Source organism: Aquarana catesbeiana, linkage group LG05 (genome assembly GCF_042186555.1).
Source record: "Aquarana catesbeiana isolate 2022-GZ linkage group LG05, ASM4218655v1, whole genome shotgun sequence".
NCBI classification, from domain to species: Eukaryota; Metazoa; Chordata; class Amphibia; order Anura; family Ranidae; genus Aquarana; species Aquarana catesbeiana.
In genome coordinates, this window is record NC_133328.1 from 650,454,984 (window position 1) to 650,471,735 (window position 16,752).

Consider the following 16,752-nt stretch of genomic DNA (forward strand, 5'->3'; position numbering starts at 1 on the left):
GCATAGTAGAGTAAAAAGGCAATGAGGAGTTTAGTATAACGTGGTCTTTGATCATCTTCCTGTACACCTAGCAGTGCCAACTCCGGCAACTGAACCAACGATAACCCGAGGCGCTCATTAATGGCCTCAAATACCGCAGCCCAGAATTTAGCCACTTTAGGACAGAACATATGAAAATATGTCCCTACCTCCCCCTTGCACCTACCACATAGGGGGTCCCACGAGGGGTACAATCTGTGCAGTCGCTGTGGGGTGTAGTACACTCTATGAAGAAACTTAGCCTGATTTACTTTATCTCTAGAAGAAATAACCAACCCAAAGCCCTCTTCAAAACACTTGTTCCACTCCTCTCTCTCCAATGTGGGAATGTCAGCCTTCCACGACTCCCACAATCTCTCCAACCTGGGAGAGTCCAAGCTGAGTAGTGACAGATAGAGGGAGGAGAGAGGCTTGGAAAGCGCCTCCTGAGCCAAGAGTTCCTCTATGGGATCCATGGAAAGGACAATAGGTCCCAGGAACTGCGCTCGCGCTGCATGGCGCAACTGCTGATATTGGAAATACATCCACCTGGGCAACTTAAACTTGGCGGAGAGGTCTTTGTATGTCAATAATTTCCCTGCTGGCATGATGTCTCGAAGAGTCTTCACCCCATACTTTGCCCATATTTGTGGGTCCGGAATTGTATGAAAGTGTGGGAAACTAGAATTACCCCACAGAGGTTGAAAAGGTGACCACTGGTTCGGCTTGAGAAACCTCCTCCTAGCTATCACCCACACCCTAAGCGTCGTCCTAGTTGGAAGCGGAAGATCAGCATAAGCCCCGGGTCCCCTATATACAAGGTTTCCAAGGTCTCCAAGGGAGCCCAGAAGAGCCGCCTCCAGGCACACCGCAGCATTGGCTCTAGAGCGAACAAACCATCAGCGGACCGACACCAAAATGGCAGCCCAGTAGTAGACCCGAAAATTAGGCAACGCCAATCCCCCGCACCGCACAGGAAGACACAGGGTGAATCGCGCCAGCCGAGGGGTAGACCCTCCCCAAATGAAGGACCCGATACAACTGTCCAGTTCTCTAAAGAATGTGTTCGGGATCCACACTGGGGAGTTTCTAAATAAATAGTTAAACTTGGGAAGAAAAACCATCTTTATCAGGTTAATGCGTCCTAACAGATTAAGCGGTAGAGTTCCCCAGGAGGCACATCTAGCTCTAAGTTGTAATAGCACTGGGCGCAGATTTAGCTCATAAAATTCAGGGGGGTCTCGACTTATTTGAATACCAAGATATTTAAAACTAGAAACCCACTGCAATTGGGTGGAGGCCGCAGTGGCCCGTGACAAGGGGTCAAGAGGGAATAATAAAGACATTGTCCAATTTATTCGGACCCCCGAGAAACGGCCAAACCCGTCGAAGAGCTCCAGAGCAGCCCGCAGGGAGGAGTCCGCATCATGTAAGTATAACAGAGCATCATCGGTGTATAATGACACCTTCTCCTCCAAGGGGCGATCCGCAGCCCCTCCACCCCCCAGGACACCCTAAACAGGATAGCCAAGGGTTCCAGCGCCAGGGCGAACAGGGAAGGGGAAAGAGGGCAACCCTGAAGCGTGCCACGTTGTAGTAGAAACCTTTCGGAAATCCCACCGTTGGTCCTTATACAAGCAGTGGGTTTGACATAGAGCAACTGCAGCCAGCGCAAAAAATGAGGGCCAAACCCATATCTACCCAGAACCTCCCAAAGGTAGCCCCACTCAACCGAGTTAAATGCCTTCCCGGCGTCGAATGAGGCAATGACTCTGGATCCAGTATTATCATGGGGGATGGTTAAGTTGAGGTGCAGTCTTCTCAAATTGATATCAGTACCCTTGCCGGGCATAAACCCCGTCTGATCCACATGGATGAGCTCATCCAGGACCTGCGCCAGGCGGTTAGCCAATATCTTTGCCAGCAGCTTTGCGTCGACATTGATCAAGGAAATCGGTCGATATGACGCACAGTCCTCGGGGTCCTTACCCGGCTTGGGCACCAACACAATTACAGCTTCAGACATAGACTCCGGCAACGACCCAAGCTCAGCAAATTGAGCGAACAACCCAGTGAGCCTGGGAGCAAGAAATTCTTGATAAGTGGAATAAAACTCGATCGGGATGCCATCTGCACCGGGGGTTTTCCCAGGCTGCATTTGGGTCATAGCGATCTGGACCTCTTCCAGGGTAATATCCTTTTCTAGATTCTCGCTGGCCTCCCGAGACAGAGTGGGAAAGTCCACCTCATCCAAGTAGGCCCCGAGGTCTGATAATTCATAATCCACTCTAGTAGAGTAAAGGGAGCTATAATATCGCATAAATCTAGCAAGGATTTCATCAGTGTTCGTGAGGGGAACTCCTCCCTCATCCTGGATGCACCCAACATGAGTGCTAATATTTTGGCCTCGGGACAACCATGACAGCAATTTGCCATTTTTTGTCTCCATAGTCGAAAACCCTCTGGGCAGCACTAAGCATTGACTTCTTTGTCATCTCTATCCTGAGAAGTTCAACCGCCCTGAGCGCAAACTGCCATTCCCCATAGTTAAGAGGGAAGGAGCGGCAACATAACCTGCCTCTTTTTCCTTAAGCTCAACCTCCAGTTCCCCCAGCGACCGCACAGACTGCTTCTGGCTATGGGCAATGCGGGAAATATATTCTCCCCTCAGCCATCCCTTAAATGCATCCCAACCCACCAATGCCCCTGTTGAATCAGCATTTTCAAGCCAATAATGACACAAGGCCTCCGACATATCCTCCTGAACCCTAGGGTCAGCAATCCAGTGCCCCGACAGTCTCCACAGTTTCCGCCAAGCAGTGGGCCCCCATCGCACCATCAGGGGCGTAACTACCACCATAGCGACCCATGCGGACGGTGTGGGGCCCGCAGCCGAGTGGGGCACGGTGAGGATGAGAGCACCGCCGGCACAGTCTCCCAGCCAGGGGAAGAGAGAGGAAAGGAAGAGGCAAGCTGTCCTTATCAGCAGAGAGCTGAATTGCCTGATGTAAGAGCTTTCATTAGAACTTCCAGTGTTCCCGGGGCTCACTTCACATAGCTCCACCTCTTGGCCCAGCGCCTTTGATAGACAGAACGCCGATCCAATGCGGGACATGTGACGTCATCAAAGGTGTCGGGCCAAGAGGTGGGGCTATGTGACGATGAGCCCCGGGAAGACAGGAAATTCAAATGAAAGCTATTACAGCGGGCAATCCCGCTCTCTGCTGATCCGGGTGGCTTGCCTCTTCCTCTGCACAGGTAATGCTGTATGGGGCACAGGTCACGCTGTATGGGGCACAGGTCATGCTGTATGGGGCAGAGGTCATGCTGTATGGGGCACAGGTCATGCTGTATGGGGCACAGGTCATGCTGTATGGGGCACAGGTCACGCTGTATGGGGCACAGGTCACGCTGTATTGGGCACAGGTCACGCTGTATGGGGCACAGGTCACGCTGTATTGGGCACAGGTCATGCTGTATGGGGCACAGGTCACGCTGTATTGGGCACAGGTCATGCTGTATGGGGCACAGGTCACGCTGTATGGGGCACAGGTCACGCTGCATTGACACTAGGGCAGCTGTGGGGGGGGGGGCTGTTTGCAGGGGGGGCCCCATACAACATGGGGCCCCATACAACATTTTTCTATGGGGCCCTGCACACCATCATCATAATAAGGGCATGATCAGAAATTCCTCTAGGGAGGATTTGTACCTTTGAAACCCTCTGCAGCACCGCCCGCGTAACAAAACCCAGGTCAATGCGGGAGAGGGTCCGAAAGGTAGACGAATGACATGTAAACATTTTCTCAGATGGATTATAATGCCGCCACGCATCAATAAGTTCAAAGGTATCGGCCCACTGCATAAGGTCGGGAGTCCTGCGAGCCGACTGATGGAGCCTGTCTACCTCCGGACACGGAACCAAGTTATAATCCCCCAGCAACATGACATGTGGAGTACCATACGTTATAACTATACGCATAATATCATACAAAAGGGACATATCTGCAGGAGGCGGGAGATAAAGTCCCACAATCACATATGCCGTATTAGCAATTGTCACATGCATAATGACATATCTTCCGCCTGGGTCAGTTTTAACATCCTGAAGCTGAAAGGGGAGGGATCGGTGAACCAAAATACTCACTCCACGGGAATAACTGGAATATGTAGCATGATAGTGTGAGCCCACCCAGGCCCTTCTGAGACCAAGGACCCGCAAACCCACAAGGTGGGTCTCCTGTAATATACAGCAGTGAGGGGCATACTTTTTTAGATAATTAAAAACCAAAGAACGCTTAACAGCCGAATTCAGTCCCCGGACATTCCATGAAAGTACTGAGAAACTAGCCATAGTATTTATAAGCAAAATCAGTGGTCCAGCAGTAACTACCACCATGCTCCATCCTCAGGGGCAGGATTAACCACCCAGGCGGAAGATCAGATACCAGTGCCCACAGCCACAAGAGCCACAGGACTATCCTGTCACATATTTTTTTACCACATCTAAAGGTGAGGAATATTGGCACAGAAAAAATTTGAGAAAAATATACCGTGGAAAAACAAAAAGACTAAACCAAAACCAACAAGGGTCAGCAACGGCTGCCCACCCCACCCCCCACCCCGCAGACCCCTGAAACTGGGATCATGCATAATTCCCCAAACCCGAGTCTTTCAGAGTAGCTCACTCAGGGAGGCATGCCCTAGTCATCTTAAAAGAAAGTCAGTCACCCCTCTACATCAAATACACAGAGGGGGGACCACAATCCAAGCCAACCGGGGGGGGCACCTAACTTCCCTATGGGAGATGCTAGAGAACCATAGGTAACCAAATGTATATGATTGTAGATAGTTCACCTGGGTTAACCAGGGACACAAAACTTCAGAGGGTTAGGTATATGATGACCTGGAATTGGTAAGGATGCCAGTCATATGGAGTCCTGACTTCAAAACCGACATGAAGACAGTCACCGGTCACTGCAATGAATCCAGGGATCCCATTGCAGGCAGATCTATATGGGCTGTCATCCCGGGACACCTTCATAACGTGGGGGCTGCATCTAAGACCAGGGGATCAACTAGGGATACAAAACCTGTAAAATCGAAACTGCATAAAGTCCGCTCCCCAGATCAAAACACCGAGGTGTAAGGGTGCCGCCAGAATTCAGGCACTTGAATGTAAGGATCCACTAATTTCAGGGAAGGTAGTGACTCCAACCACGAGGAAGCTTCTCTGGGATTGGTGAAAAACCGCACCGCCTCGCCATCCACCACTCTCAGCTTCGCCAGGAAGAGGATGCTGTATTTAATCCCCTTCGCCCTCATGGCAGCCTTGACCGCATCGAAAGATCTACGTTGCTTCTGGGTTTCGATGGTGTAGTCAGGAAACAAAAAGCAGCCTGTTATTTTGATAGGAGATTTCCTTCACCACTCGTGCAGCCCGCAAAAGTTCATCCCTGTCCCTGAAGTTTAACAGACGCAGGATCAGTGTGCGAGGTGGGGAACCAGCCGGTCCCCGCTGTGGCGGAACTCTGTGAGCTCTCTCCACAGTAAAATAGGGGGATAGCTGGGCTCCAGGGGAACAGGGATCGCAGGAGGTCTTCCACAAAGGTAGTCGGATTCTGTCCCTCTGCTCCCTCTGCAAGTCCCACTATCCGCAGATTGTTGCGCCTGCTGCGGTTTTCATCGTCCTCGGCGTGATATTCCAGGACCTTGACTTTGCTTTTCAGGGTCCGAATCGCCACCGAGTGCTCCTCTGCAATGTCCTCCACTTGTCCTACTCTCTATTCGGCCACCCCCAGCCGGCCACGTATCTTCTCCAAATCCTGTCTAATCAGGCCAACATCAGTTTGTACTGCTTCCATTTTCCCAGACAGGGTGGCCTGGCAAGCCGATATCACCGCCATAACTTCAGGGATACCAGGGAGGGAGTCTCCTCAGCCGCCGTCTGAGTGGCCATGTTGGAATGGCTGCGCAGGCTTTTCACCCCAGGCACTGCGGGCTCGGCAGAAGCCATTGTAGTCGGGGGGAAAATGGAGCTTCTTACCACTCTTTGGTCCGGCAGAGGATCGGGACGGCATAGGGGGATCCAAACGCCCAAGACAGGGGAAAACAATCCAGGCAGGATAAGTTAATAGGATCAGTCTCTATCAGAGCTCCGGGAAGTACGTCTGCTCAAGCCGACATCTTGGACACACCCCAAAGCTTTTGTTTTTTAGTTTACCTTATTGCATTTCTTGTATTAAGGTAAAAATGTTTTGCCACTTGCTGCCCCCCCCCCCCAAACACTTGATAGTAATATTTATAGGTAAAGTTGATCCAAGAAATATCCGGGGCAGCAGGAAGTATTTTTTTCCCCTGCTGGAGCAAATTGGATCATGCTTTGACGGGGGGGTTTGCCTTCCTTTGGATCAATGGTGGGTATTGGATAGTGTATATGGAGGTTTTCCATTTGTGTGTGTGGTTTTTTTTTGTAGGTTGCACTGGATTGTCTTTTTTTTAACCAGATTAACTACATAGCCATGTAACTATAACAGTGAGCACAATGTACAGGAGAGGAGTGTGGAGGGTATGATAGTGGGCAGTATGTACAGGAGAGGAGTGTGGAGGGTATGATAGTGGGCAGTATGTACAGGAGAGGAGTGTGGAGTGTATGACAGTGGGCAGTATGTACAGGAGAGGAGTGTGGAGTGTATGACAGTGAGCACTATGTACAGGAGAGGAGTGTGGAGGGTATGACAGTGAGCACTATGTACAGGAGAGGAGTGTGGATGGTTTGACGGAGGGCAGAATGTACAGGAGAGGAGTGTGGGGGGTATGACAGTGGGCAGTATGTACAGGAGAGGAATGTGGAGGGTATGACAGTGGGCAGTATGTACAGGAGAGGAGTGTGGGGGGTATGACAGTGGGCAGTATGTACAGGAGAGGAATGTGGAGGGTAACAGTGAACAGTATGTACAGGAGAGGAGTGTGTAGGATATGACAGTGGGCAGTATGTACAGGAGAGGAGTTTGGAGGGTATGACAGTGGGCAGTATGTACAGGAGAGGAGTGTGGAGAGTATGACAGTGGACAGTATGTACAGGAGAGGAGTGTGGAGGGTATGACAGTGGGCAGTATGTATAGGAGAGGAGTGTGGAGGGCATGACAGTGGGCAGTATGTACAGGAGAGGAGTGTGGAGGGTTTGACAGTGGGCAGTATGTACAGGAGAGGAGTGTGGAGGGTATGACAGTGGGCAGTATGTACAGGAGAGGAGTGTGGAGGGTAGGGATGAGCTTCGTGTTCGAGTCGAACCCATGTTCGACTCGAACATCGGCTGTTCGCCCGTTCGCCGAATTGCGAACGATATGGGCCGTTCGCGCTAAATTCGTGTGGCGCGTCACGGCCCATAATTCACTGCGGCATCGCAGTGCATTGCTGGCTGATGATTGGCCAAGCATGCACTATGACCCGCATGCTTGGCCAATCACAGCGCCGTCAGTAGAGAGAGCTGTAATTGGCCAAAGCCAGGGTGGCTTTGGCCAATTATGGCTCAGGGGATTTAGTACACGCCCCACACTATATAAGGCCGCCTGCACGGCGGCCCTGTGTAGTGTGTGTTCCGGTGTGCTGAGAGATAGAGAGAGAGAGAGACAGTGTCATTTGATTTGAGTTAGATAGATTAGGCAGAACAGTCAGTCAGTTAGCTGCACTTACAGTGTATTGTGTATATATATGCATCCCAGGTGTTGCATATATATATATATATACACTGTATTCAGTTTAGCTAGATCCGTTCCTGTTATCTTCTATCTAGACTATTTACATTTAATGCAGTGCGTCCTGCTCACAGTGTTCAGCTAGATCCGTTCCTGCTATTTACATTTAGTGCAGTGCGTCCTGCTCACAGTGTTCAGCTAGATCCGTTCCTGTTATCTTCTAGACTATTTACATTTAGTGCAGTGCGTCCTGCTCACAGTGTTCAGCTAGATCCGTTCCTGCAATTTACATTTAGTGCAGTGCGTCCTGCTCACAGTGTTCAGCTAGATCCGTTCCTGCTATTTACATTTAGTGCAGTGCGTCCTGCTCACAGTGTTCAGCTAGATCCGTTCCTGTTATTTACATTTAGTGCAGTGCGTCCTGCTCACAGTGTTCAGCTAGATCCGTTCCTGCTATTTACATTTAGTGCAGTGCGTCCTGCTCACAGTGTTCAGCTAGATCCGTTCCTGCTATTTACATTTAGTGCAGTGCGTCCTGCTCACAGTGTTCAGCTAGATCCGTTCCTGCTATTTACATTTAGTGCAGTGCGTCCTGCTCACAGTGTTCAGCTAGATCCGTTCCTGCTATTTACATTTAGTGCAGTGCGTCCTGCTCACAGTGTTCAGCTAGATCTGTTCCTGTTATCTTCTAGACTATTTACATTTAGTGCAGTGCGTCCTGCTCACAGTGTTCAGCTAGATCCGTTCCTGCAATTTACATTTAGTGCAGTGCGTCCTGCTCACAGTGTTCAGCTAGATCCGTTCCTGCTATTTACATTTAGTGCAGTGCGTCCTGCTCACAGTGTTCAGCTAGATCCGTTCCTGCTATTTACATTTAGTGCAGTGCGTCCTGCTCACAGTGTTCAGCTAGATCCGTTCCTGTTATTTACATTTAGTGCAGTGCGTCCTGCTCACAGTGTTCAGCTAGATCCGTTCCTGCTATTTACATTTAGTGCAGTGCGTCCTGCTCACAGTGTTCAGCTAGATCCGTTCCTGCTATTTACATTTAGTGCAGTGCGTCCTGCTCACAGTGTTCAGCTAGATCCGTTCCTGCTATTTACATTTAGTGCAGTGCGTCCTGCTCACAGTGTTCAGCTAGATCCGTTCCTGTTATCTTCTAGACTATTTACATTTAGTGCAGTGCGTCCTGCTCACAGTGTTCAGCTAGATCCGTTCCTGTTATCTTCCTACTGACAGGCAGGCTTGTCTGGTTACATTATATAAAGCTACCTGAAGAAAATTACAGGTGTTCTATCCCAGCTTAGTGCAGCTACAGGCCATTAGTATGTCTGGAAGGCCAAGAAGGAGAGGCAGACAGTCACAAGCCAATAAGAGAGGGCAAGCAGGCTCTGTGTCTAGTGCTGGTCGTGGAGACGGTGCATCCTCATCAGCACGTGGCCATGGGACACGCTTGGCCTTTTTTTCGGCAGCTGGCCGTGTTGAGCCGCAACATGCGGAAGACTTGGTCGAGTGGATGACCAAGCCGTCCTCATCCTCCTCATCCTCTCTCACCCATGCCCAGGGTGCTTTGTCTGGCAAAGCAGCGGCCTCTTCCCTCAGCTCAATGTCATCAGTGACTCCTTCCCTAGCTCCACCATGTCCTCATGAGGATTCCCTCGAACTGTTTGACCACAGTGTTGGGTACATGCTCCAGGAGGATGCCCAGCGTTTGGAAGGCTCTGATGACGATACTGAGCTCGATGAAGGCAGTAACATGAGCACGGACAGAGGGGGTGCCCAAGAAGGACAGCAATCTGGCAGTCATGCTCCCCCTGCTGCAGCATACTGCCAGGTTTGCTCCAGTGATGAGGAGGGAGGGGATGATGAGGTCACTGACTCAACGTGGGTGCCTGATAGGAGAGAGGAGGAGGAGGAGGAGGAGGAGGCGGCGGCACATCACCAACGAGGCAGGATGCCCTCCAGGGGCCAGCCTAAGGGCAGCACATTGACTGCATCACACCCCAAAGCTCCACATGTGCAGGGCGCTGCAGTCTCTGCGCGTTATTCAAAAAGTTCTTTGGTGTGGGCCTTTTTTGAGACGAGTGCATCAGATCGCACCGCTGCTATTTGCAACATATGTCTCAAGCGTATCTCGCGTGGCCAAAACATCTCCCGCTTGGGTACCACATGCTTGACCAGACATATGTTGACCTGCCATGCAGTTCGTTGGCAAGCGTATCTAAAAGACCCACACCAAAGAACAAAGAGGATCTCTCCTTGCTCCTCATCAGCTGAGATTTCCAACCCCACTAGACCTTCAGTCCTCTCTGAGACCTGCAGTGAGAGGAATGAAGGTGTAGAATTAGGTGTGTCACAGCCAAGTACTTGTGGGCAATCTGCTTTTGGTACACCGACGTCAGATTGTACCAGGCAAATTTCCCTGCCCCAGCTGCTGCACCGCCGAAAGAAGTTTGCTCCCAGCCATCCACATGCCCAGCGGTTGAATGCTAGCTTGGCAAAATTGCTAGCACTTCAACTGCTGCCTTTTCAGTTGGTAGACTCTGCCCCCTTCCGTGAGTTTGTGGAATGTGCGGTTCCTCAGTGGCAGGTACCCAAACGCCACTTTTTCTCACGGAAGGCGATTCCGGCTCTCTACCGGCATGTGGAAGGCAATGTCCATGCCTCGCTGGACAGGGCGGTCAGCGGTAAGGTGCATATTACCGCTGACTCATGGTCCAGCAGGCATGGACAGGGACGTTACCTAAGTTTCACGGCGCATTGGGTGACTCTGCTGGCAGCTGGGAAGGATGCAGGACAAGGTGCAGTAGTGTTGGAGGTTGTTCCGCCACCACGCCTCCAAAATGCTGATTGTGACACACCTCTCTCCTCCACCCCCTCCTCTTCTTCTTCCTCCATGGCCTCTTCCTCGGAACCAGCGGTGCTCCGTAGGCGTTCAAGGGGCTACGCAAGTACGCAGGCCAAAAGATGCCATGCGGTGCTTGAGCTGGTGTGCTTGGGGGACAGGAGCCACACTGGGGCAGAGGTTTTGTCAGCTCTGCAGGGGCAGGTTCAGAGGTGGTTGACGCCACGCCAACTTAAGGCAGGAATGGTGGTTTGCGACAATGGCACCAACCTCCTCTCTGCCCTCCGACAGGGACAAATGACCCATGTGCCCTGTTTGGCTCACGTCCTTAACTTGGTGGTGCAGCGGTTCTTGGGCAGGTACCCGGGCTTACAGGATGTCCTGAGGCAGGCCAGGAAAGTCTGTGTGCATTTCCGCCGGTCATATAATGCCAGTGCTCGGCTGACGGACCTCCAAAAGGAGTTTAACCTGCCCAAGAACCGCCTAATCTGTGACATGCCCACCAGGTGGAACTCAACGTTGGCCATGCTGCAGCGGCTGCACACGCAGCAGAGGGCCATCAATGAGTACCTGTGCGACTATGGCACCAGGACAGGGTCAGGGGAGCTTGGTTTTTTTTCCCCACGCCAGTGGGCCATGATCAGGGATGCATGCACTGTCCTGTCACCATTCGAGGAGGCCACGAGGATGGTGAGCAGTGACAGTGCATGCATCAGTGACACTGTCCCCCTTGTCCACCTGTTGGAGCACACGCTGCGTGGAATAATGGACAGGGCACTTGAGGCAGAACAGAGGCAGGAAGAGGAGGACTTCCTTAGCTCTCAAGGCCCCCTTTATCCAGACAGTGTTCCTGCGTGCCCGCCGATCACACAGGAAGAGGACGAGGAGGAAGAGGAGGAGGAGGAAGATTGTGTCAGTATGGAGGTGGAGCCTGGCACTCAGCATCAGCAGCAGTCTTTAAGGGATCAGTCCCAAGAAACACATGGACTTGTACGTGGCTGGGAGGAGGTGGCTGCGGACCATGTCGTTCTTAGTGACCCAGAGGACTCCGGACCGAATGCCTCAGCAAACCTACGCTGCATGGCCTCCCTGATCCTGCAAAGCCTGCGTAAGGATCCTCGTATTCGTGGTATCAAGGAGAAGGACCAATACTGGCTGGCAACCCTCCTTGATCCACGTTACAAGGGTAAGGTTGCGGACCTTATCTTGCCATCGCAGAGGGAGCAGAGGATGAAACATCTTCGGGAGGCCTTGCAGAAAGGTCTGTGCAACGCGTTCCCAGAGACTGGGAGGTTACAAACTCCTGTTTCTGGACAACGTGTTGCTGAGGCTTCGGTCAGTCAAAGAAGGAGCGGTGGAGAAGGTGGCCGTCTGACCGATGCGTTCAGACAATTTTTTGGTCCGCAGCCCCAAGGTATGATCGGTTCCAGCAACCATCGCCAGCGTCTGTTTTACATGGTGCAGGAATACCTAGGGGCAAGATCAGACTTGGACACCTTTCCCACCGAAAATCCTCTGGGTTACTGGGTCTTGAGGATGGATCACTGGCCAGAGCTTGCACAGTATGCAATTGAGCTACTGGCCTGTCCTGCATCCAGCGTTCTTTCGGAACGCACATTCAGTGCTGCTGGAGGCGTGGTAACCGATCACAGGGTGCGTCTGTCCACCGACTCGGTCGATCGGCTGACCTTCATAAAAATGAATGAGTCTTGGATCACCACCAGCTACCAAGCACCTGATGCTGATGTAACCGAATAATTTTTTTTGAAATCTCAGATCCCTTCAAAGACTGCCTATGCTGATGCTGAGTGACTATCCCTGAGTAATTATCCTCTTCCTCCTCAATCATCACGCTGATAGCTTGTAAGAACATTTTTGGTTCTGGGCGCCACCACCAGTGCCTAAGGCACAATTTTTCAGCCCCTGTTTAACAGGGGCGTGTAATTACAATTTTTGATGTAATACTTTGCAGCAGGGCTCGTTCCTGCATTCCAACTAGAGTGTCTGTGAGGGGTTGCAGTGTTGTGGCACCAGCACCAGTGCCTAAGGCCCAATTTTTCTGCCCCTGTCTAACAGGGGCGTGTAATTACAATTTTTGATGCAATACTTTGCAGCAGGGCTCGTTCCTGCGTTCCAACTAGAGTGTCTGTGAGGGGTTGCAGTGTTGTGGCACCAGCACCAGTGCCTAAGGCCCAATTTTTCTGCCCCTGTCTAACAGGGGCGTGTAATTACAATTTTTGAAGCAATACTTTGCAGCAGGGCTCGTTCCTGCGTTCCAACTAGAGTGTCTGTGAGGGGTTGCAGTGTTGTGGCACCAGCACCAGTGCCTAAGGCCTAATTTTTCAGCTCCTGTTCAACAGGGGCATGTAATTACAATTCTTGATCTAATATTTCACAGCAGGGCCCTGTGAGGGCTTACAGTGTTGTGGCCACAGCAACACCTAAGGCCCAAATTTCTGCTGAGTATATAGGGCAGGACCCTACTTTCAAACATCCAACTTACAAACGACTCCTACTTGCAAACGGAAGGAGACAACAGGAAGTGAGATGAAATCTACCCCTAGGAAGGGAAATTCTTTCCTGTAAGAGTTAATATGGGAAAACAATTTCTCCTTTCCACTGATGCTTTCCAATCCTTGTTCCACAAAAAAACCCAAATTTTCAAAAAACATTTTTCATTGGGACAAAAAAGTGAGGTGAAATCTTCTGAAGAGGAGGAAAGACAGCAAAACAAATGTCACAGGGGTGATAACCCTTCCCTATGTTTTCCAAAAAGCTTAGAAAAGATTTTTTGGCTGGAGCTAAACACGTTAAAAATGTTCAAAATTACAAACAGATTCTACTTAACAACAAACCTACAGTCCCTGTCTTGTTTGCACCGCCTGTATACTGCTGTTCAGAGTATATAGGGCCTGGTGGCCCCACACCTTTCCTTATTTTAATTTGGGTGCGGGGTTCCCCTTAATATCCATACAAGACCCAAAGGGCCTGGTAATGGACTGGGGGGTACCCATGCCGTTTGTCTCACTGATTTTCATCCATATTGCCAGGACCCGACATGACATTAAACCCGCAAGCAGTTTTAAATGAGATTTTTTCCTTTAAAAATGACATTTGGTGCAGGGACTGTTCTAAACATGGGAAACACGCGTCACTTTACAGGCATACTATAGACACCCCCCAGGTACGATATTTAAAGGAATATTTCACTTTTTTTTTTTTACTTTAAGCATCATTAAAATCACTGCTCCCGAAAAAACGGCCGTTTTTAAAAATTTTTTTTGCATTGATACATGTCCCCTGGGGTAGGACCCGGGTCCCCAAACCCTTTTTAGGACAATACCATGCAAATTAGCCTTTAAAATGAGCACTTTTGATTTCGAACGTTCGAGTCCCATAAACGTCAATGGGGTTCTAACGTTCGTGCGAACTTTCGGTCCGTTCGCGGGTTCTGGTGCGAACCGAACCGGGGGGTGTTCGGCTCATCCCTAGTGGAGGGTATGACAGTGGGCAGTATGTACAGGAGAGGAGTGTCACGGAACGTCCCACACTCCGCTTGAGTGCTTCCGTCATATACCACTTCCTCCCAGTCTGTATACAGATATCCCAACCTCTCTGAGCACAAACAAGGCGACACTTGCTTGTTGCTACCAAGAACTCACTTTATTTAGAATCAAAATTACAAGACTTTATATGCCGTTGGAACCTCCTCTAACAATACAACTGTAACTTAATTAACATGAGCTAATTATCTAATCCTTTATACAGCCTAGGTGACTGAGACATGACCTTTCGCCCAGACTTGTGGTCACCGAGCTTCACACAGTTATATCAACACAATAGCAGTCGTCCCGTATCCTACATTGTATAGAGGACAATGTCATTAGCTCATTCAATTAACATAAACACAGGTAGTTGGAATTGATGACACCAGCATCTCCTCACAGGATGTGTCCCAACAGAATGAATCAGTCTTATCAGCAGGGGGCTGCTGGAGGAATCCCCCCTCCCTCTTCAGGGACAGAAATCTACAGTAAGGAGTCCCCATACAATATATACATATATACACGACTGAGTCCGATCAGTACAGTTCAGCCTGGATTTCTCATTCACCTCACAAAGAGTATTGTTCCATTGAAAATCCAGGGCCCATAATCAAAAGGCAACAGGCTTGCGTTCAGTCCTCTCCAACAGCCTCTGTTCTGGCTAGGTCTGTCACAAGGAGTGTGGAGGATATGACAGTGGGCAGTATGTACAGGAGAGGAGTGTGGAGGGTATGACAGTGGGCAGTATGTACAGGAGAGGAGTGTGGAGGGTATGACAGTGGGCAGTATGTACAGGAGAGGAGTGTGGAGGGTATGACAGTGGGCAGTATGTACAGGAGAGGAGTGTGGAGGGTATGACAGTGGGCAGTATGTACAGGAGAGGAGTGTGGAGGGTATGACAGTGGGCAGTATGTACAGGAGAGGAGTGTGGAGGGTATGACAGTGGGCAGTAAGGCTGATCTTTATTGGTTGTTCTTGGGAATACACATAACTCTTTGCTCCCAGCTTTGTTCGTGGAATGATCTCCTCTCACTCTGAGCTGTAGTAATATCATCACTTGTCTTTTTCAGAACAAAAAACCCACTAAAAAACCTACTATAAAACCGCCACCGTCACCGCCACTGGCCAACATGCATAGTCCCATGGCACGTTCTACGAAGGTAGGTGATCATGAATGTATACGTATAATATACAGTATCTCACAAAAGTAAGTACACCCCTCAGTGACATTTGTGTAAATCTTTTCTTCTATCTTTTCATGTGACAACACTGAAGAAATGACACTTGTCTACAATGTAAAGTAGTGAGTGTACAGCTTGTATAACAGTGTAAATTTACTGTCCCCTCAAAATAACTCAACACACAGCCATTAATGTCTAAACCGCTCGCAACAAAAGTCAGTACACCCCTAAATGAAAATCTGCAAATTGGGCCCAATTAGCCATTTTCCCTCCCCGGTGTCATGTGACTCGTTAGTGTTACAAGGTCTCAGGTGTGAATGGGGAGCAGGTGTGTTAAATTTGGTGTTATCGCTCTCACTCTCTCATACTGGTCACTGGAAGTTCAACATGGCACCTCATGGCAAAGAACTCTGAGGATCTGAAAAAAGAATTGTTGCTCTACATAAAGATGGTCTAGGCTATAAGAAGATTGCCAAGACCCTGAAACTGAGCTGCAGCACGGTGGCCAAGACCATACAGCGGTATAACAGGACAGGTTCCCCTCAGAACAGGCCTCGCCATGGTCCACCAAAGAAGTTGAGGTCACGTGCTCAGCGTCATATCCAGAGGTTGTCTTTGGGAAATAGACGTATGAGTGCTGCCAGCATTGCTGCAGAGGTTGTAGGGGTGGGGGGTCAGCCTGTCAGTGCTCAGACCATACGCCGCACACTGCATCAAATTGGTCTGCATGGCTGTCATCCCAGAAGGAAGCCTCTTCTAAAGATGAAGCACAAGAAAGTCCACAAACAGTTTGCTGAAGACAAGCAGACTAAGGACATGGATTACTGGAACCATGTCCTGTGGTCTGATGAGACCAAGATAAAACGTATTTGGTTCAGATGGTGTCAAGCGTGTGTGGGGGCAACCAGGTGAGGAGGACAAAGACAAGTGCTGCCGGCACTGGGGGGCTACAGATCATTGAGGGAACCATGAATGCCAATATGTACTGTGACATACTGAAGCAGAGCATGATCCCCTCCCTTCAGAGACTGGACCGCAGGGCAGTATTCCAACATGATAACCACCCCAAACACACCTCCAAGACCACCACTGTCTTGCTAAAGAAGCTGAGGGTAAAGGTGATGGACTGGCCAAGCATGTCTCCAGACCTAAACCTATTGATCATCTGTGGGACATCCTCAAACGGAAGGTGGAGGAGCGCAAGGTCTCTAACATCCACCAGCTCTGTGATGTCATCATGGAGGAGGGGAAGAGGACTCCAGTGACAACCTGTGAAGCTCTGGTGAACTCCATGCCCAAGAGGGTTAAGGCAGTGCTGGAAAATAATGGAGGCCACACAAAATATTGACACTTTGGGCCCAATTTAGACATTTTCACTTAGGGGTGTACTGACTTTTGTCACCAGCGGTTTAGACATTAATGGCTGTGTGTTGAGTTATTTTGAGGGGACAGCAAATTTACACTGTTAT

At 50.0% G+C, this 16,752-nt stretch overlaps 1 protein-coding gene across 8 annotated transcripts in view; it reads left to right on the top strand.

Annotated features, from left to right (window-relative positions):
• The window catches only part of LOC141145681 (uncharacterized), a gene marked incomplete in the record, with an annotated part of 80,908 nt that overhangs the window by 36,402 nt on the left and 27,754 nt on the right, over window positions 1-16,752 (top strand). For all 8 annotated transcript variants that reach the window (XM_073632536.1, XM_073632535.1, XM_073632533.1 and 5 more), the window contains 1 exon segment: window positions 15,173-15,262. In XM_073632536.1, the coding sequence (XP_073488637.1) occupies window positions 15,173-15,262 (90 nt within the window).